The sequence below is a fragment of the Zalophus californianus genome, chromosome 15 (assembly GCF_009762305.2).
Source record: "Zalophus californianus isolate mZalCal1 chromosome 15, mZalCal1.pri.v2, whole genome shotgun sequence".
Classification (NCBI taxonomy): domain Eukaryota; kingdom Metazoa; phylum Chordata; class Mammalia; order Carnivora; family Otariidae; genus Zalophus; species Zalophus californianus.
In genome coordinates this window covers 77222290-77244170 of record NC_045609.1, presented here as the reverse complement: position 1 = coordinate 77244170, position 21881 = coordinate 77222290, and the positions used below count along the sequence as shown (strand labels likewise).

At 37.9% G+C, this 21881-nt stretch overlaps 1 protein-coding gene across 4 annotated transcripts in view; it reads right to left on the bottom strand.

The window, feature by feature from the left end:
• The window catches only part of LOC113923465 (SEC23 interacting protein), a 41177-nt gene that overhangs the window by 5922 nt on the left and 13374 nt on the right, over positions 1-21881 (bottom strand). For 3 of the 4 annotated variants that reach the window (XM_027596244.2, XM_027596242.2, XM_027596245.2), the window contains exons 6-18: positions 20831-20951; positions 19438-19527; positions 18459-18600; positions 17159-17367; positions 16692-16810; positions 16001-16153; positions 13756-13851; positions 9100-9297; positions 4484-4639; positions 3804-3906; positions 2013-2198; positions 1177-1339; positions 613-714 (exon numbers count right to left, since the gene is read on the bottom strand). In XM_027596244.2, coding sequence (XP_027452045.1) covers positions 633-714; positions 1177-1339; positions 2013-2198; positions 3804-3906; positions 4484-4639; positions 9100-9297; positions 13756-13851; positions 16001-16153; positions 16692-16810; positions 17159-17367; positions 18459-18600; positions 19438-19527; positions 20831-20951 — 1818 coding nt within the window. In that variant the 3' untranslated portion in view covers positions 613-632. The remainder of the gene's footprint in view (positions 1-612; positions 715-1176; positions 1340-2012; positions 2199-3803; positions 3907-4483; positions 4640-9099; positions 9298-13755; positions 13852-16000; positions 16154-16691; positions 16811-17158; positions 17368-18458; positions 18601-19437; positions 19528-20830; positions 20952-21881) is intronic. The other variant, XM_027596246.2, reaches the window with a different exon arrangement.

Below are 21881 nucleotides of genomic sequence, written 5' to 3'. Positions count from 1 at the left end.
TTCGTGTCTTAAATGTACACACAGTGCCTGGAACCAGAGGAGCCATCTTATAATTATGGATTAAGAGCCGACATGCAGATAAAAAGATGCCGACAATGTGTGAATGTCCAGTGATATCATTCAACAGATGAACCCTTCCTATTACACAAGAAAAATAAACCTCTATTCATTTAAGGTACTGTGAGTTGGATTCTGTTACCTACAACCAAAGGAATTCCTAACTGATATTCCTGGGAATACCTTTTAGAAAAAAATGAAAATAAAAGAACTCAAATTTTATGCAGAATTAGGAAGAAAACTATAACATGTCAGAAATATAGCTTGCAAACCAATTTCCCTCTTTAATGTCTCTATTCTGAATTTTTTAAAAAAAGAAAAAAGAAACACTAGGAAGAAACAGAAAAAAGGGAAAATTCTAGTCAACATCAACTCCATAAAAAAGACTTCAGAGGGGCACCCAGCTGACTCAGTCGGTGGAGCGTGTGACTCTTGATCTCAGGATCATGAGTTCCAGCCCCACGTTGGACATAGAGATTACTTAAAAAAGAAAAAAAAAAAAAGATTTCAGAATGAAACATTCAGATTGTATGCACACAATAAAGATAAACTTACACAGTGACACTGCAGTCCAATCAATGCTGGGGTTGTTCTGGACTAATGTTCATTGTTCGATAAATTTCTTTAAGTAACAACAGGGCAGTATCTTCAGATTCCCTATCACAAAGAAAAGAACATTTTTACTTAAGAGACCTCTATGCATAAAGGTGGAAAATGCAGACTTTGTTCTATTCAACCCTCACTAAGAAAGGCAAATGACAATACAGTAAGTGTAGTTTTAAAGCTGTCCTTATAAACTGGATAGATACCAATCAGCTACAAAACAGCTATGTTGCAATCCTCCATGGTGACAGGATGGCTTTTCAAAGTCCCTACCACTCCCCTTCTGTGAAAGGTATCCCTACAAAATCAGTGTGCCAGTACCAAAGGCCTTTGTTCAAAGAGAGATGATACACTGCCATCTTGTGGATAATAAAGGGGGAAAATAGACTTTGAATATATGGCAGTTGTAATTAATATTCCATCATAAATGATAAATCAGTTAGAGTCTCCCTAAAACTGCTCTATGTGCTAGCACCTAAAGGCCACATGAATGTTATCAAAGAAGAAACCACTTACCAATAGCATAAATGACTCTGAAGAGCGAAAAGATATTCATTAAAACTCTCTATTGGCTTTTCTTGAAGAACGTAGTCAATTCGGCGGCCTCCATTTAGCATTCCAACCTTTCCTAAGTAGTCCTCATCCTTGGAAAAATCTGGACTTTCAACAATCTTTTCTGCTAGAATTTAAACCATTTCAATATCAAAGTCAATCACTTAATCATTATCCTTTGACTTTAGCTGACTTTCTGGGCTCAAGAGAATATCGCTTGACACACGTAGCAACCTGGGGAACTAGCAGGCTCACTTGCCATTCCTCCAAAGAGCCAGGGGAAGGAAGAGGGGCTGGTTACCCGAGAGAGAGGAGAAAGAGCCAACGAGCTGACAGAAGTTTTGAAGAAAAGGGGTGAGAGAGCATTGTAGAAAGAAAGGAAACAGAATTAGAATCTGAGAGTCAAAAACATCACGGCACAATGACCTAACAATGCAGATAAAGTCTATAATACAACAACACAGGGAAACAACAGCATCAGGAAGATAACTTCTTACAACGGGTCTTTAAAATGCTTGAATACAAGCTTAGCTCTCAACACTGATACTCCACTCTGGCCTTAGAAATCTCAACAAAAACTTAAGATTGCAGAGTAAAAAGTCCAGCAACTATCAGGGTAACACCCAGAAAAAGACGGACATGCATTTTGAAGGAGTTTATCCTAACAGATTTTCCTTTATAAAAGAACCCCTACATTTTAACAAAAAAGACCAGAAAGGAAAAGCACCATTAAATAATTCGTAAGTATTATATTTACAAATAACATTTGTACTAGAAAATGCCTCAAATGTCCAATTTACCTTCAACTACTTGTTTTTCTTCTTCTTCTTTGATTTGATTGGCCACTTTTTCCAGTTCTTCTTGTAGCTGAGTTGAAGAGGTGTGAGCGCGGGCAAACTCGTTTAATGTCTGCCAAGCACTTTTCAGGGAGCTAATAAAACCCTGCTTCAAATCAGATCCCATACGAGAGAGACTGTCTTTCAACTCTAAAGAGATTAAGATGACACATCAAGTCAGTCACTGGATAAAATTCTGTACCACAAAAATTAAAACAAAAGTTAACACTCTTCTCAGACAGGATAAGTCCTCTCTTAAAAGCCAAACACATAGAGTTTCTCAGCCAAGAACTCTCAGCATATTGAAATGTTTTGTAGAGGGGCGCCTGGGTGGCTCAGTCATTAAGCGTCTGCCTTGGGCTCAGGTCATGGTCCCGGGGTCCCGGGATCGAGCCCCGCGTCGGGCTCCCTGCTCCTCCCTCTGCCGCTCCCCGTGCTTGTGCTCGTTCTCCCTCTCTGACAAATAAATAAAATTTTTTTAAAAAATGTTTTGAAGAGTCTTATTCTGTCATTTTTTTTAACAACTAAAGCCAAACCACCCAAAATGTATAAATTTCCTCTCTCCACAAAAGGAAAAAAAAAAAGGGTGGGAGAAGGAGTTCAAATACCATAAAAATGTAGGCATATTCATGTACTTTTTTCCTGTAAGTTAAAAAACATGTGCCCACAGGATTAAAGAGATGACTACTCTTCTAATCTGTAGTGGTAAAATGGTTTCGACAATTTGAGATTCTAATACAACCACAATATACACTTCTGATTTAAAAATGAAGAAACCCCTGCCTTTTCTACTTTTGTCTGATAAATCCTATTTGAATTCAAGGTACTTGAGCGTCAAATTTCCCATTTTAACTCCAAAAGAGTTAAATATTTTTTAAAAGCACAATGTAAGAAAAAAAGAAACAAAGAAAATCCAATTTTCAATAAAAGGGTATGATCAGGGGGCGCCTGGGTGGCTCAGTCGGTTAAGCGACTGCCTTCGGCTCAGGTCATGATCCTGGAGTCCCGGGATCGAGTCCCGCATCGGGCTCCCTGCTCAGCGGGGGGTCTGCTTCTCCCTCTGACCACCCCCCATGTACACTCTCTCTCTCTCTCTCTCTCTCTCTCTCTCAAATAAATAAATAAATAAATCTTTAAAAAACAGGGGGGGTATGCTCACTTTCCTCCCTCTTCTCTACTGCACTCCCATTCTTTCTACCCAAACCTTTAAACCTATGGAAGATATATACCATTAACAGGCATAAGAGAAACATAAACCCCACTTGGAATTATTACTGATCCATTATGTTTAATGAACATTTTTAATTGGAAAAGTTTATCTAGTTAACAAGGAAGTTAACAGCTCATTTGACTTAGCATCAAGTTTATTTCTTGTTGGTCCTTAATTCCTGTGTTACTCTGCTTCCCAACTCCACCAAACATTATGACAAAATTCTATCAAAATCCAAGCATCTCATCACTTTAGTACTGACTTCCCCCATTCCTAAGTATCTCAACCATTAGAACGCCTTATCAAGGAGAAAGTCATCAAGGAGAAGCAACTCATTCAAAACTTTCTTTATAGCTCTTCTGAACATTTAGTAAACAGGTTCTAAACACATCAGGCACTTAAATAACATTAATTTTGTCAGAAAAGATCTAGTGTTAAAATTTTCATAATTCAATTACAAATGACAGGAAGGACATAATTCATTAGGACTAACAGATTACAAAATGAGAGGAAGGAAACAAGTTATTATAGTATTTGCTTTTCACCTAAATGAAGTCTTTTTCTGCCTTTGTGATGTGGAATGAGAACCGCTTTCAGGTCCAAATCTGGAACAATCATGGGCTCTAATCTATACGCCACTGGATCAAGCTGTAAAAAAAAGAATTGGAAATTTAGGAAAAGCTCTTTTATCTTGAGTTATGTACCTTGATTGGGCAACAAAACGGATAACTACCAAACCAGAGGTTTTTATTTTTTTTCACAAGTTATTCAGCTACTGGTAATTATAAGACGACTTCCAAATTTGTGAGTAAAATTACTTTGCAAGCAAAGCAATAGAATTATTTCTTTGAACAAAGGCTTTCTGGTAGAAAAGTTTATTGGACAGTATCAGACTATTCTCTGTTAGGACAAAGAGTTGAGTTGTACATCAAAATCAGAGTTAGTTCCTAAGAAATAAGAATCTGAGAATCTGGGGCTCCTGGGTGGCTCAGTCGTTAAGCGTCTGCCTTGGGCTCAGGTCATGATCCCAGGGTCCTGGGATCGAGCCCCACATCGGCTTCTCCCTCTCCCTCTACCTGCTGTTTCCCCTGCTTGTACACTCTCTCTGTCAAAAATAAATGAAAACTTAAAAAAAAAAAAAAGAATCTGAGAATCTATTAGGATTTATATAGGTTTCTATGTAGGTATTTCATCTTCAAAATAAAAAGTAGTTCAAGTCACTCACTGGATGATAAATATTGAAGAATCCTTTACACGTAGGAAGCCTGTAGTTCTCATCTATCCTATCCACTCCTCGAATGGTGAGAAACATACCAATTGGAGATCCCAAGGCAAAGAAAATCTCTGGTTCAAAGTCTAATGAGTTGTAAACAACAGAAACCTAGAAAGAATCAAAAAACAATATAAGATCATCATTCCAATGTCCTATAAAAAAATTCAAAGTTCAAGCTGGAACTGCACTTAATTAAAAGCATCTCAACACAGAGGAAGCCACTCTAGGTGTGTCCTATAATGCTTATAATCATTGTCAGCTATTCCAATGGGAGAAAAAATTTCTCTTTAAAATCTTCATAGACTATTACATCCCGTCTATACTTTTACTTGTTGTCCAGCATAATATACACAGTATACAATAAGCATTATATTTATTATAATCATAAATACCATTAAAAGTGCAGACTCTAGATTCAAACTGCCTGGGTTTGAATCCTGGCTCCACGCCTTACTGTGTGACCTTGGGCAAGTTTCTTAACCTCTCTTGCCTCAGCCTGTTTCCTCATCTATAAAATGGGGATCATAACAATGCCAAACTCATAATGGGGTTGAAAAATAAATAACCTAATCCACATATAGTGCTTAGCACAGAGCCTGGTGTATTTTAAGCATTCAACAACTGTTACTTCTCTTATAACTACCATCTTTGTTTGTTCAAGCAAGTTTCTTTCCAGTAGAAAAATGCTTTGTCCCAAGAGAGCCTCTGTTTTGGCAGCTTGCATGTAGCCCCTCAGCTCACTGACAATTGCCTAGAGTAAGAGAAAGCACATACATTCATGGCACTCTACAGTTTACAAAACTCTTCTGTTTCTTGCTCAGTGGCAGGATAGAGGTCTTTGTCACTTGAGTATCCTGAGAATGAAGAACAATGAACGGCATAATCCAAGAGCACGACAGAAGCCCCCTGAAAAGGGGGGTACAGCAAGATTATCGTGTCCACTTCTCAGATGAAGACAGTGAAGCTCAGATAGATGACATTACTCACCAAAGAGCACTCAGCCAGTGAATGGCAGAATGAGGACTCCCAAATTCCAAATCCAATGCCTTCTACTACACTAGGCTGCCCCTTCTAACAAAGTCTAGACTGTACATCCCTTGGCTTGCCCTCAGATTTGCAAATTCAATGGTTTCTGCTACTGATGAGGGCCACACAGGACATGCTCTCAAGATTATGCATTTCCCTCAGCTCCAGATAAGAAAAAAGAAGAAAATACGAAGTTAAGAGAAAAATTACCAACTGGAAAAGGTATTTACAAGAGAGATGACAAAGAGCTAATATCCTTAACATACAGAAATTCTTAAATATCCGAAAAGAAAAAAAGAAACTCAGTAGAAAAGTAGGTAAAATCAACACTTCACGAAAGAAAAATGCCTAGAAGACATATGAGAAAACGTCTAATTTCTCTAATGCTCAGGAAGACAGTGAGACACCATTTTCCCTACAAGGTTATCAGAGAGATAAATGAAATATTAAAAAGAAAGTAAAAATCTTCTGTTTTCATGAAAAAGTCCTTTTTCCAGAAGAAACTGATGAAAGTGAGAACACTACCTATCTGTAAAGGAGAATGATAGCACCAGTGTTAAGTGAGGAAAGAGAGGGGTCAGTCTTATAAACTGCCTACGAGAGTACAAACCGACACAACTTTTTCGGGGGCAAGTAGAAGTAACTATCAGAATTTTCGTGTGTACATTCTTGGGCCCACCTACCCCACTTCTACTTATTTAACTGAAGGAAAGAACAAAGAATGTGCACAGAAAATTGGTTTAAAAGTGTTCAGCACTGGATTGCTTAAGAGTGAAAAACTACAAACTGCCTACATGTCCAACGTTATGGGTGAAACTGTATCCCCACAAAAAAGACACACGTACCAGTACCTCAGACCTTATTCGGAACTAGGGTCTTTACAGCAGTAATCAAGTTAAAATAAGGTATTTAGGTGGGCCCTAATCCAACACGATTGGTGTTCTTATAAACAGGGGAAATCTGGCCACAGAGACAGACACAGAGAGGGATGATGATGCAGACACAGGGAGGAGCATGTGAAAACAGAGGTCTGGACAGCTGCATCTATGAGCCAAGGAGTGCCTGGCAAACTGCCGGAAGCTGGAAGAGACCAAGAAGGGTTCTCCACTATAGGTTTCAAAGGGAACGTGGCCCTGCTGACACCTCGCTCTTGGACTTCTAGCTTCTAGAACAGAGACAATAAATTTCTGTTGTTTAAAGCCACCCAGTGTGTGATACTTTGTCATAGCAGCCCGAGCAAACTAATACATCCAAAAACAAGTAAATGACAAATCATTATCTGTCCAAACAGTAAAACAAAGCAGTCATTACAAATAACAGAAATATTTACTGACATGGGAATATATTCATAATATAGTGTTTGAAAACAGCAGTATAATATTTTGGTAAAACATTATATGTAGTATTTCCCCATTTTTGTTAAAACATATATATATATACACGCTTAAATAAAGGTCTAGAAGGCCTTGTTCAAAAGTTCACAGTGGATAGTTCTGAAGAAGGAGAGTGTATCTTTTCTTTTCTCTTGCTTAGGCAGTTTCTTGGCTTTCTGGCAATGAATGATGCACACAAGCTATTGTTTACACTGCCCCACAACCCTTTGGGTAACAGACCGTACTTGCCCACCCACCATGGCAGTGGCATGTGACTTAGGCTGGCTCAAACAACCTGTGCCCCATTCCCCAGGCAGTACAAACTGGCCAAAATGGACCTGTAACTCAAACCAGGTCAAGCATATTTTCCTAACTGGACCTACCAGGGGAGATTTCTTTTCCTCTGTGGTCATAAAGCTATAAGGAGATGACATACAGACAATGACACCCATGATTCCAGGTTCATGGAAAAAGCCAGCTCCCGGACAGGGACACACAGTGACACTGTCCTGGTCACATGGAGCCCCTGGTTCCATAAATCCCCTAAATCTTCTTCTATACTCTGATCCTTCACAGTTAAGCAAGGAAATAACTGCCCTTTATTTGCTAAAGTATGCTCAAGTTAGGGCACCTGGGTGGCTTAGTCGGTTAAGCACCTGCCTTCAGCTCAGGTCATGATCCCAGGGGCCTGGGATCGAGCCTCACTTCAGGCTCCCTGCTCCACGGGGAGCCTGCTTCTCCCTCTCCCTCTGCCTGCTGTTCCCCCAGCCTGTGCGCACGTACATGTGCTCTCTGTCACATAAATAAATCTAAAAAAAAAAAAAAAGTTAAGGTTTGCTCGTATTTAAAAAGAAGGACATTTTATTTTTTTTTTTTAAAGATTTTATTTATTTATTTGAGAGAGAGAGAATGAGAGATAGAAAGCACGAGAGGGAAGAGGGTCAGAGGGAGAAGCAGACTCCCTGCTGAGCAGGAAGCCCGATGTGGGACTCGATCCCGGGACTCCAGGATCATGACCTGAGCCGAAGGCAGTCGCTTAACCAACTGAGCCACCCAGGCGCCCAAAAGAAGGACATTTTAAAAATGCAATCTTTATCAATGAACTGGGTTTAAAAGCTTGAACAGACTATTACATACACCCTGTTCCATTTTCTGCCTTCTTTAAATCAGTCATGAATTCACTTAGGATAATGGAACCTTACAAACACAACTATAAATATACTGAAAGTAACAATGTCTAAAAAGATTTTAATACTTCTAAGCCATTGAGATATAAGTATAATAAAGTATATTATTAAATGTAGCACTGTTGACTCCTTGGTCGATTTTTATAGAAATTTTTCTGAAAAAGAAAACAAATTTTTTCTTCAAGGGAAGAACTGTGAATACTAAAAAATGTAAGGTAAGTGAACGCAGCAAGTTGCTCTCACAGATATTTAAGTATATAGTAGTCCCCCCTTATCCAAGGGGATACATTCCAAGATCCCCCGTGGATGCCTGAAACCTCAGATAAGACGGTATTCTATATACTATGTCTCTGCCGATACATACCCACCTACGATAAAGTTTAATTTATAAATTAGGCAGGGTAAGAGATTAACAACAACAATAAAAAAATAGAACAATTACAACAATATACTATAATAAAAGTTATGTGAATGTAGTGTGTCTCTCTTGAAATGTCTTCTTGTACTGTACTCAGCCTTCTTCTCGTGATGATGTGAGATAGAAGGCCTACGTGATGAGATGAAGCAGGATGAATGACATAGGCCTTGGGGTGTAACATTAGGCTACTACTGACCTTCTGACCATATGTCAGAAGGAGGATCATCTGCTTCCTGACCACAGACGACCATGGGTAACAGAAACCACAGAAAGCTAAACAGCAGGTAACTCGGGACAACTGTGTTCACATGATTTTCCAACTATTGCCAGTAGCTGTTGCTAGCTGCTAGTAGCTATGAGAGACTAATGTTATAAAATAATGAGTGGTGGAAAAAATAAATTTCAAAATAAATAAGTATTTTTTTATTGAGAGAAGTATGCAATCTTACTGAGAGAAAATGTTTTCTCCACCCGCCATAAACGTTAACTATTTAAGGCCAACTCCAATAATAAAGATGTGATTCCAACATAAAATATGCAGCCCTAATCAACATGTAAACTTACCTGTCCAGTGCCAACTTCAAAAGACTCATAATCAACATGCACAGAAGACACATAGGCACCAACTGGAAGCTTCCTCTTGGATTCGTTAGATTCTGAGGGGAGGGAAGCCATTTCTTTAGCTTTCTGAGCACTTTCCTCTTGTCCCTTTGTCGAAGCGGCCATCATCGCCTTCTTTTCTAATGCTGCTTTTTTCTGTTCCTGTGAAACACCAAAATTTCATAACACAACCCTGAGGAAAAGTTAATCAACTATCGCTATGGAACATGCTATCTCAATGCTAAGGAATGATCAGTAATTTCTTAGGCAGTGTGGTAATCAGAGAAATGTCCTTCTAAATATTTAGGGAAGAAATGCCATGATTTCTACTATTTACTTGAAAATTCTTAAGAAAAAAAATGATTAAGAGACTAAGGTAAAACAGCAAAACAGCTACAGTTAAATCTAAATACTGGCTATCGTTACACTATTCACTCTACTTTTCTATTTAACTTAAAATTTTAATACAAAATGCCAACTATCTTCCTTTATGAACTCAACTTTAGACAGATTAAAGTACCATATAATTGTGAAATACACACTTCCTATAAAGATGTGGATTTGGGGAGAAATTTCTTCCTTCAACATGTTTACACCCATTATGTCTGCATGGAGCCACTGACAAGTCTTCCTCAGAACCATTTGGGGAAGAACAGACGGGCACACTGTGGTTAGAGTCCCACAACGGAATAACGACTCAGAAACAGAAAGGAATGGACTGTAAATGATGCAATAATTGGATGAATCTCAAAAACATTATTTTGAGTAAAAGAAGCCAGATACAAGAGAGTACAGGACGCTGATCCCACTTATATGAACTTGCAGAAGAGACAAAACTCCACGGTGATGGAAACCAGGGTTAGGAGTCGTACAGTGGGAGGAGCGGACTAGAAAGAAGCAGGAGAGAACCATCTGGTGACAGAAATGGTCTAACTGTTGTTTTAGGTGGTGATTACGCAGGTGCAAAAACTTTCAAAATGTACTACGCTGAACACTTAAGATCCATGTATTTCTGTAAATAAGGAAGTAAACCAAAGCTCTGGGAGCCTCGGTGGAACCAGTGTATCCCCGCAGTAGCAAGATCAAATCCACCCCCCACGGACCACAGCCTGACACGGCAGCCGCTACGTGAGGGGTATGTGACCAGCTGCCATGGGTGGCCTTCCCCGTTTGCCACAAGCCCACACTTCAGGGTCCTCACTCCCCACGCTGCAGGGGACTGCGTTGTCTCAGGTTTGAACAGTCACCCGTGGCGCCTGAACAGAACAGCTGGCCAAACCGGCCTGTCTACTAACGAATTCCAAACACTAGGCAATCCGGGAAACAAGTCTAATTGTTTAATTCAGTAGGCAGTAATACAGAAGAAATAAAACTGTCTGCCAGCCTTCCTTTCCACTTCCTATTATACCCCCATCACCTCTCACTGAGTCACTGAGTAATCACAATGAGTGCTCTGAGACTGCTAACAGCCTCTCAGTGCCCCATTGCCCTGCGGCAGTGGTTCTCAAATAACGTCCCCTCGGAAACTGAAGCAAGAGGTTTACTGTGCTAAAATGAAACTACGGTCCAATTCACACACAAAAAAATTTTTTTTTTTTTTTTTTTTTTAAAGATTTTTATTTATTTATTTGAGAGAGAGAGAGAATGAGAGATAGAGAGCACGAAAGGGAAGAGGGTCAGAGGGAGAAGCAGACTCCCTGCCGAGCAGGGAGCCCGATGTGGGACTCGATCCCGGGACTCCAGGATCGTGACCTGAGCCGAAGGCAGTCGCTTAACCAACTGAGCCACCCAGGCGCCCCACAAAAAAATTTTTAATTAATTCAATTAAAAAATGCGCAGAGGATCTAAATAGACATTTTCCCAAAGAAGACATACATACACACGGCAAACAGGTACATGAAAATATGTTCTACATCATTAATCATCAGGGAAATGCAAATCAAAACCAAAATAAGGTATCTATCACCCACCAGCTGTTAGAATGGCTATCATCAATAAAGGCAATAGATAACTAGTGTTGGAAATAATGTGGAGAAAAGGGAACGCTTGTGCACTGTTCGTGGGAATGTAAATTGATGTAGCCACTACAGAAAACAGTATGGAGGATCCCCCCAAAATTAAAAGTTAAATATACCATACGATCCAATAATTCCACACTTCTAGGGGTATAACCAAATGAAACAAAACCATTGTCTTGAAAAGGCACCTGTACCCCCAATTTCATTAGCATTATTTACACAACAGCCAATATATGGAAATAACCTAAATGTCCACTGATGGACAAATGAATGAAGTTTTGGTGTGTGTGGATGAATATGTTTGTGTGTGTATGTGTGTATACATACATACACACACAGAGGATTATTTATCAATAAAAAAAGAACTCTTGCCATTTGCAACATGGATGGACCCTGCAGACATCATGCTAAGTGAAATAAGTCAGAAAGAGAAACACAAATGCTCTATGATCTCACTTAAATGTGGAATCTAAAAATCAACAAACATAAAATGGAGAACAGATTGGTGGTTGTCAGAGATGGGGGTTGGAGGGTATAGGAAATGGGTAAAAGGGGTCAAAAGGTACAATCTTCCAGTTACAGGATTTAAAAAAACTTTTTTTTTTTTTTTTTTAAGTAGGCTCCATGCCCAGCGTGGAGCCCAATGTGGGGCTTGAACTCACAACCCTGATATCAAGACGTGAGCTGAGATCAAGAGTAAGATGCTTGACCACACCCAGGCACCCCTAAAAAAAACCTTTTTAATCAAGTTGATAATAAAATTGTCTCAATTTTAAGCTTAGCTACCTTTTTTTTTCCTTTTTTCCTCTAGCACTCCGTATCAGCCAGTAGGCCCTAACCAATAGCAAAAGAAAGCAAATGTTAATGGAAAAACCAGAAAGGAACCAGCATGTTCAAAAATTCATTTGTTATAGACACATTTGCTCACGGCTGAAATTTTATAATGTAGTTTATTGCACATATTTTTAAATTTTAAAATTTCTAAAGTTAAAATTAAAATTTAGACTAAACAGATGATTTGGTACTAAATCATAATTTGTGATAGAATAATAAGCAGGTAAGCATTTCACAAGGTTTATTTAAAAGCACCATGACTCTCATGGCCATAAAAACATTCTTAAGAACCCCTCCCTTACAAGAGAAAATACAAGCTCCTACACCTGCCGTTCCAGCCTCCGGGACCCCTTGTCCTACCCTATTCCCAGCTCACCTGCTGTTTCAGCCACAGGTACACACAAGCCCACTCCTGGAAGGCCATTTCCCCTGATCCTACTTCTTTAAGCTCAAACATCACCACTTGGGGAGTCTTCTCTGACCCTCCCCAGCCCCTTCTCCCCAGGCTAGAACCGCCACCCCTCCCCTGGCTCTGACAGCACGGACAGTACTCTGTTACAGGACTGATGGAGTCACTTGTAGTCCAATCTCTGCCCCTAACGAGACTACATACCCTCAGTTCATCTCCAAATCCCAAATACTGACACGGTGCCTGAGCCAAAAGATATAAATAAAATCTTAAATAATTCAACTGCTTAAGCTAATCAGAACAAATCAGTCCTAACTTTATAGTCCTTCACATATAAAGTGACATATGGTAAGTTGTAAATACATAACACAAATAAAAGAACCACAGAAGTTCAAAAGATGGAAGGATCAACATAGACCGTGTTAACAACAAAAAAATAAAGTAGCCACCCTAAGTACTCATATTTCTAAGTACTTAGAAAATCTCTGTAAAATTAATTTGGTTAAAAAATGAAAATTAGGGGCACCTGGGTGGCTCAGTCAGTTAAGCACCTGCCTTCAGCTCAGGTCATAATCTCAGGGTCCTGGGATCAAGCCTGCAGAGCCTGCATTGGACCCCTGCTCAGCAGGGAGTCTGCTTCTTCCTCTCCCTCAGCTCCTCCCCTCCCCCTGCTCATACTCGCTCTCTCTCTCTCAAATAAATAAAATCTTTAAATAAGTAAATAAATGAAAATTAAATGAAACAAGTGAGTTTTTCCCAATTGCTCTATTTCTTTCTACATGCTTTTTAGTTGTTGCTTTTTGTATTAAGAATTTTTGCTTTTTGGTTATTATTTAATGAGATTTTAGTGGCTCTATTCTTATCTCTTTAGATGGTGAGTACTAAGAAGGGAGCAAATGAGCTAACATTTATTGGGGGCTAAGCTTACATGCATTAATCCAACCCTATAAGGAAGGTAGCATAATTCACATTTTGGAAATTAGGGAAATCAAGGATCCAAAAAGTTGAGCAAATTGCTCATGAATAGGGAGTTAATAAGCAGTTGAACTGGGATGACCAATTCATCTACCTGTCCAGGGCTTACCCAGTTTTTGCACCAGGCAATCCCCAAATACCAATTTTAAAACTGAAAGTCCTTCATCCTGGGAATTCTCTTCAGTCCCAGGAAAACCAGGATGGTCAGCTAGCCTAACTGGGATTGAAATCCAGCTCTGGCTGACTCCAAAGTCTGCACTTCTATCAGCTCCACCACTGTGCCCTTGCCTAACCATACTGGTATTAACAAAAACTTCCAAAATATAAACAAGCTAGTAAAAGATGAGTTTTGGTTTCTGTTTTTAGGGCACAAATAAACTTTACCAGTTTAACTGCTTTCTGTTTTACAAAGTTAGCGATCTTCTTTCTGGGTCCAAGGGGTATGCCCATTTCCTTCAGGTCATCGATTGTACACATAAGCTTTAAAAGAAAACAAACAAACAAGCACATTAATCAGTCTAAGGATCGATAAGTGAAACTGAAATCAGGAAATGATAAAATGAAACCACACCACCAAAAGCAATTTAAGATCCAGTCAATTTTTTAAAAGTTAATTTGCTTTTAAATCCTGGATTAATTTAGGCTGTAAAATCTGAGCCCTCCACATCTAAACCATTCTAGTCATGTTTGGCAGAAAATATATGCATCTTGTACAAAATTCAAAAGCTACACAATCAAGCAATGAAGTCTCTCCCCTCCACTCCTGTTCCAACCACCCAATTCTCTCAGCAGCCACTGCAATCTGTTCTCCTTCCAGAGACACCTTCGGAATACACAGCCCGTCTGGTTTTCCTTGTGTGGCCTGCTATGCAAATGGGACCGAACTGTGCTCTTTTCACATAACGTATCTTAGAAATCATTTCCTACCATTATCTCTGACACTGCCTCATTTATTCAACAGCTGCACTGCATTACATGCATGCACCATAAACTATTTCACTGGTACCCTACCAGTGGGCACAGAAGGCATTTCTAAGGTTTTGCTATCATAAACAGTGCTGGAGAGAGTATCCTTATAGATACTCTTGCGTCAATACTTCTGTATTTGGAATTACTACTGGCAAATTGCTGGGGCAAAAGATTTTTGGTATTTTTTGTATTTTAAAAGGTATTACCATCTAAACTATAGGGAACAAACTGAGGGGTGCTGGAGGAGAGGGAGATGGGAGGGATGGGGTAACTGGATGATGGGCATTAAGGAGGGAACTTAACGTTATGAACACTGGGAGGTATATGCAACTGATGAATCACTGAATTCTACCTCTGACACTAATAATATAGTATATGTTAAATTGAATTTAAATAAAAAATTTTAAAAATAAAATAAAATTTCCAACTCTATCATTTTGAATAGACTAAAATCTTCATCAAAAAGAAAGTTAATCCTCATTAAAAAGAAAATAAATAAATAAAAATTTTAAAAATAATAATAAAAGGGATTTCCAAATTGCTTTCCAGAGGCTGTACCAATTTATAGTCTTACTAACAATATGTAAACCGTGCCCACTTACCCTCATCCTGGCCCCATAGTATATTAACAAGCTCCTTATTTTTGCCAAACCGAAGTTATAAAAAAACTCACTGCACTTTCAATCTGCCTTTTTCTCAAGAGTTTTCATATGACAAGAAGCCATTTGTTATTTCCTTTTCTGAATATCATCTGTTCACAGTCTTCACCTATTCTATTGTGTTGATGGTCTTTGTGTAACTAATTCATAGGAGCTTTGAATAATAAGGAAATAAGCCCCTTTGTCTCTAATGTGTGTTCCAAATATTCCTCTTAATCTATCACTGGCCTTTAGATGTTGTTTAAGGCATCTCCTGCTATGTAATTTTTCTTTTATGGCTTCTGGGTTTTGTGCCATACTTAGAAGCCCTTCCAGATTATACTAAAAAACAAACAGGGCGCCTGAGTGGCTCAGTCAGTGAAACGTCTGCCTTCGGCTCAGGTCATGATCCCGGGATCCTGGAATCGAGTGCCACATCGGGCTCCTTGCTCAGCAGGGAGCCTGCTTCTCCCTCTGCCCGCCGCTCTCCCTGCTTGTGCTCTGTCTCTCTGACAAATAAATAAATAAAATCTTTAAAAAAACAAACAAAACTCCTGTGTTTTTCCATTTTTAAACATTTAAGTCTCTGCCTTATCTGAAATGTATTATGATAGAAGAGTATTCAAATGATGCTTAATTTTTGATCTTATACACAGGAAAAACAATTTCAAACAAAAATGAATCAAACTGGGGCGCCCAGGTGGCTCAGTCAGTTAAGCATCTGCCTTCAGCTCAGGTCATGATCCCGGGGTCCTGGGATCGAGCCCCACATCGGGCTCCTTGCTCTGCAGGGAGCCTGCTTCTCCCTCTCCCTCTGCCTGCTGTTCCCTGTGCTTGTGCACGCTCTCTTTCTGTCACATAAGTAAATAAAATCTTAAAAAAAAAAAAAAAATGAATCAGGGCAACCCTCTCAGGTCCCCTTCCTCTTTGGGAGCTTTGTACTATCACTTTACTATCGCTCAATAAACTTTGATTTGCTGCCCACCAAAAAAAAAAAAAAAGAATCAAACTATCCTTAGTACCAGAGATTCCATATCAATCTTTTCCTTTTCAAAAGTGCTAACATATTCAAAGAGGCTAAGTGCTTCCAGAGTTTCCTGCAAACTTAGGACTTCTTCATTTTCAATGTCAAGGTCACAAGACTCATCCAAAGTCAACTTTGGCTCGTCAGGCATCTTAAGGAAAAAGAAAAGAAAGTCAGGGGAACACTGCAAACCTCAGAAAAACTCCCATAAAATGTCTCCTGGTCTACAGCAAATCTTAAACAATTTTGTTCCCATCAGAAATCGTAATTTTAGGTAGCTTATCATCCAAAGTCTGAATATTCTAAAAAAGTATATCAATTGAATAATAAATCACTCTTGCTCCCATTTCCTACAATAATTTACTTAACATTTTTTTAAATAATAAACTTTCTCTCACATTTAAATTCATAATCCATAAGGAAGACAAGTGAGAAACTCAAAGAAGTTAAATGATTCTATCACACATATAAACCTCAGGGTACTTTGATTTATAAAAACATTTCAGGGGCACCTGGCAGACTCAGTCAGAAGGGCATAAGACTCTTGATCTCAGGGTTACAAGTTTGAGCACCACATTGGGTGTTAGAGATAACTTAAATAAACTTAAAAAAAAAATTTCAGGAAACAGTTCAGGCTTTAGAAAACCGTTTGACTTCATCTCTAATCTAAATATGTAACCAGGCCATACCTGCTTTTCCTGAAAACGTGGCTGCTTCACAACTCCATTAGCAACAGCAAAAGCCCCAGGAGACTTTGACAAATTCAAATCCTTTTGATTAGATAAGATGTCAAACAATATTAAAGAACCTAAAAAAAATTACATTTTGTTTTATAATGACTCATACTTTTATAACACCAAGTAAAGTCTCCTACTTTTTTCTCCAAAGTCCCTAGGCAGAAGTCATACAAAAGTTAAATGTCAATCAAGATCTGATCATCAATATTCTTGTTTTACCAAAACAGCAGAATAAATTAAAATATAAAGCATTCCTAGGTAATTGAAAAGCAAAGGCAGAACCTAAACGCATTCATGTCTACCCTTTATAAAACTTAAAATCCATAATTCTAGATCTTGTACTAACAATGTCACCCTCACTAAAAGCAGCGATTACTCAACAAAAATTATGTTTAAAATTGGATATTTGACAGTTTTACCTAAACTGTGACCAGCAACAGAGACTCCTCCTTTGAAGTCTGGATTCCGACTCATAAAAAGTGCATGCAGACGGTTTATCTCCATTCCCACTTTTTCCACAATTGTCTGACAGTAGGTTGGGCTATTGTAAAATAAAATATCTAGCAAGGTTTCATTGGTAAAATGACGAAACCGACCAATACTTGGTAAAGTGATTTTCTTAATATTCCTGTTTTAGAAAGAAAAAAAAGTATATTCAGACCTAGCCACCTTACATCTACAGACTTAAAAAGTTTAGATAGTGACTTCTAAATATACAATGAGTATAAGACTCCCACAGACTAATTATGAGTTGCTTCTGTAGACAAAGTTCTTATAAATGAATCAAGATAAAGCAAAAAAGTTTATGTGTGCCTACAACTATACTGTGACTTTGGGGATTCTACGGAGAGTTATCACATAAAATAAGGCCTATGTAAAAATTTTAATTTTATTTTTAAAGATGAAAGGCTGCTTGTCCATTTTTCTTCCAATTAATTGGAAAGCAGGATACCTGACACAATTTTTGGACAACAGGGAATATAGCAAGGAATGAGAAAGGAGTTTCATGCACTGAAAATCTTTCTTGATTTGAGAATGGACATAGTCAAGTTCACAAACATCCACAGAGAAAGATTACCCTCTCATTTTAACAGGACCTACCATGGAATAATAATACGGAACAACACAGAATGCTATTTGTACAATTAGTTTTATTAAACCACGTGCCCTGAAATATCATGATCTTCACTAAAATCCAGATATGTTATTAGCCCTGTGTCCTAGAATAAGTATTATCTAAATCTGTGTTTCTCAATTGGGAGCATTCAAAATTGAGTGGAGCACTTTTACTTGTCACAGTGCCTACAGATGTTGCTGGCCTTTAACAAGAGCTGGCCATCTTTTTGGCTGTTGGGGGTTTGGAGTGTTGTCCAGTGGGTAGAGGCCAGGATGCTCTTAAACATCCTACAACGTACAGGACAGCCCCCTGTCTAAATTACTATAGATTAGAATAGTATTCTAAGACTGGCTTACATTTCTCAGATTCCCTTAAATATTTATAATAGGACTGCAGACATATGCATGCACACGTGCGCAAACACACATGCACACACGCAGAAAAGTAGCATATAAACGTTAACAGTCAGTGTTTAAATCATACGTCAGAGCAACTATATCATTTAAATAAAGTTTTATTTAATAAATAAACTATTTCATATTATGGCTTAAATTTTGAATCTAAGTTTGACTAATCTGAACAAGTTATCAAAGTCCACACACCTGTCAACACCTGTGGCATCCCCACCCAAGGAACTATGCCAATGAACCGGAAGGAATTCCACTCTGCTTACTTTCCGATCGTCTAAAGATTTCTTGAAATGTGTCTGCAGCAATTTCAGGGAAACCACCCTAAAATCATCCACTTAAAAAAAAAATCAGGGAAGACAAATTAAATTGATTAAATTTCCTGGCTTGATGGGTAGTTACTAATTCCCTCAAATATGCTAGTACTTTTCATATAACAAACTTTTTAAGAAAAAAAAAAGAATGACAAAATCAGTCCAAAAAGGAAAAAACCCAACTTTTAGGAAGCTCTTTTTTTCAATGTTTTAGAGGAATGTATAAATGACTGAAAAACATTTAACTACCATTCCTGGAAGGCAGCTATGGGTACAGACTCTGGAATCAAACTGTCTGCCACAGGATCCCTGCTCGAGAACCCACAGACCATGATACAGGAGAGGTTAACTTATGCCTGTGGACTTCGGTACCTCACCTAGTAGTGGGGAGAAGAGCAACAGCACCTATATCCCCAAGGTTTATCGCCAAGAGGTGAGTAATATGCCAAGCAAAATGCCTGGCACAAATCAGGTATTCAATAAATATGAACTACTATTATACAGATATAAAAATAAATTAAAAATAAAACTTCAAAAATTTAAGTAAACCAGGCACATTCATTGTTCCATTAAACAACTTCTTTCAACTAATTGACTTTAAATCAGTTCAATGCACCGGTATACCTAGTTGCCGTAAGTGCCTACGCAGAGGTTGCCTGTCAGAAAAGCTAAATTATTTCCAAGATCCCTCCTAATCTTTCAGTCTAGGATTTTATGAGTTACATACATCATAAGAGCAAATCAAGTATAAATTACTACAGCCAGTAGTAAACAGCTGGAAACTATCTTAAAAATGAACATTTAGAAGTTCTTCTATTACTTCTCAATTCATTCCATGAAATAAGATGACTAATACTTACCACATTCAATAATGCTTCTAAAGCGCAAGTCACACACAGGTCCAATACCATGTACCATGAACACCAAATGATCAACCCGAGGCATTTCCCCTACAAAAGAAATACATACATACCTACATGCATACATACAAGCTGGGAAATTGTTTGGGTTTTCATATGTAAATAGCAATATTCTAAATATCCCTTTTGTCATCACAAACTAGGTAAAGAAATTTAAGACCCTTCCAAGCTAATTAGCTTCATTATTCTCTATGAAATGAGAAGAACAAAGCTCAAGGTCCATCTTGCCAAGTTAACAGTGAACTAGACCATGAGATGGAGGAAGCACACCACCTCTGGGATCCCAGAGGCTATGAGCATATGATAACCAGCAGTTTTGTACCTGCTGAGGCTCCATAACCTTTGTGACTTCTTCAGAATTCCCCAGGAGACTAAGCCCCACATGGAGAAGCAATATGCCAGCATAAAACTTTAAAATATTTCCCCCAATAGGGCACCGGTGCTCCACATTGGGTGTAGAGATTACTTAAACAAATAAATAAATAGATAGATAAATAAATAAATAAAATGTTTTCCCCAAATCCTTTCCCTATATAATATATATTCTACATACTGGAACATCTTCAAGTTCTATATAGGAAAACCAAGTTAAATCTATTATTTTACTCTGGCATACAGAAACAACAACAAGTTAAATCTGCTACCTTATCTGGTTATTTTGTTCACATTCATAATATGAGAACATGAATTTATATTTGTAGTTTCATAAGACAATGAAACAAAAATAAAGTATGTAATCATCAAAATAAAATCTGTATTTTCAACGGTATAACAAGAGAACCAAAGCACATACACTGGAGCAAGGGTTGGCCAAATAGGTCAAATCCTGCTCACAGGCTGGTTTTTATAAAGCTTTACTGGAACACAGCTATGCTCATTTGTTTACATACCACCTACAGGTGCTTTCATGCTACAATGGCAGAGCTGAATAGATGCAGCAAAGTCCACATGGCCTGGAATATTTACTGTTTGGCCCTTAACAGAAAAAGTTTGCCAACTTCCACACTAGAGTAATACAAACTAGATGAGACATGACCACAAAAGCCCAAAAATATTGCCAAGCCTAGTTTCAACCAGCAAAGTGCTTCTTCACAACAATAGGTCTTTTAGAATCTATGTCACATGGTTTGTATATCTTCTACAGAATTCTAAATTTTAAAATAAACAGATATAAAAGTAATTGAATAAAAAGAAAGATATGTGCCAACCTGGCTGATTTCTGCATGTTACGGCAGGTAGTCCTAATAATGGCTTCTTTTTTCATCATTCTAAAAAATGATGCTAAAATAGAGGAGTCTAAAAATGACCTTGGCCCTAAACAAACTATACACACCGTCAGGAATCTCATCAAGGTTATCATCAATTCCACGCTTTACAACCCTGGGCCTTGTCTGTCCATCTTGTGTCGTTCCCCATTCATCTGGCACTGACGAAGGCTGGAACTGAACAATAACCTTCAAGACACGACAGAAGGATTATGATAGACCTCATGACCAAGTTCATTTCCACTACAGGCTAAATAATTTATTTCAATACATAAAAAACTACTTCACAATATCAATAGTTTACAAATCAAGTACTAGTATTGTTCTCCCAAAACAATTTTATAACAGTCCTGCTAGTGTTCACATTAACCATTAAAATTAGGCAAATCAATACCAATATTTCCAATGTTTATACTGGAAAATACTACAACTAAATCAGAAGTAGAACACCTTGATTTTAAAAATGTAACATAAAAATCCAGATTTTTGTATAAGAAATTAAGAAAAATTACCTAGAACGGAGGAATCTTCATCTTAGAAAAATATTTTAGGCATAATTCTTTAAATAGCAAGATTCCCAATTAATTTACAAATTCAATTTCAATTCCAAGAGCTAATTTACCCACCATTTTTTAGGAAAACATATATTCTGTTAAATCAACTAAATTTAGTCCTATGTTACACAGAAATTTTTCTTTAAAAAAAAAAAGGAGGCATGCGAGATGGTATGCAAAATTTCTGTGTTTGCATCAAAAACAAATGAAAAAAGTTAAGAGTAGTTACCATTAGGAGAAATGGAAAATGCAGAGGTAAGAGGCTTTTATTTTTGATTTGACACCTTTTTATACTGTTTAAATTTTGTTGGCATATAAATGTTTTTATTTTATTTCAATATCAATAAGGGCTACAGAAGTGATGAGATTAAAATTATTTTTGTTTTCTCGTACACTTTTCTTAAAATAAATAAATACCCTATGTTCTGAAAAATTACCATATGCCAAGCACTATGCTGGCTGTTTTTGTATAAATTACTTCTTTTTATCTAAAATATGACCCTGGGAGGTACCTATTACAGGTGAGGAACCTGGAAGTCAGAGGGATTAAGTATGGTAAATGAAA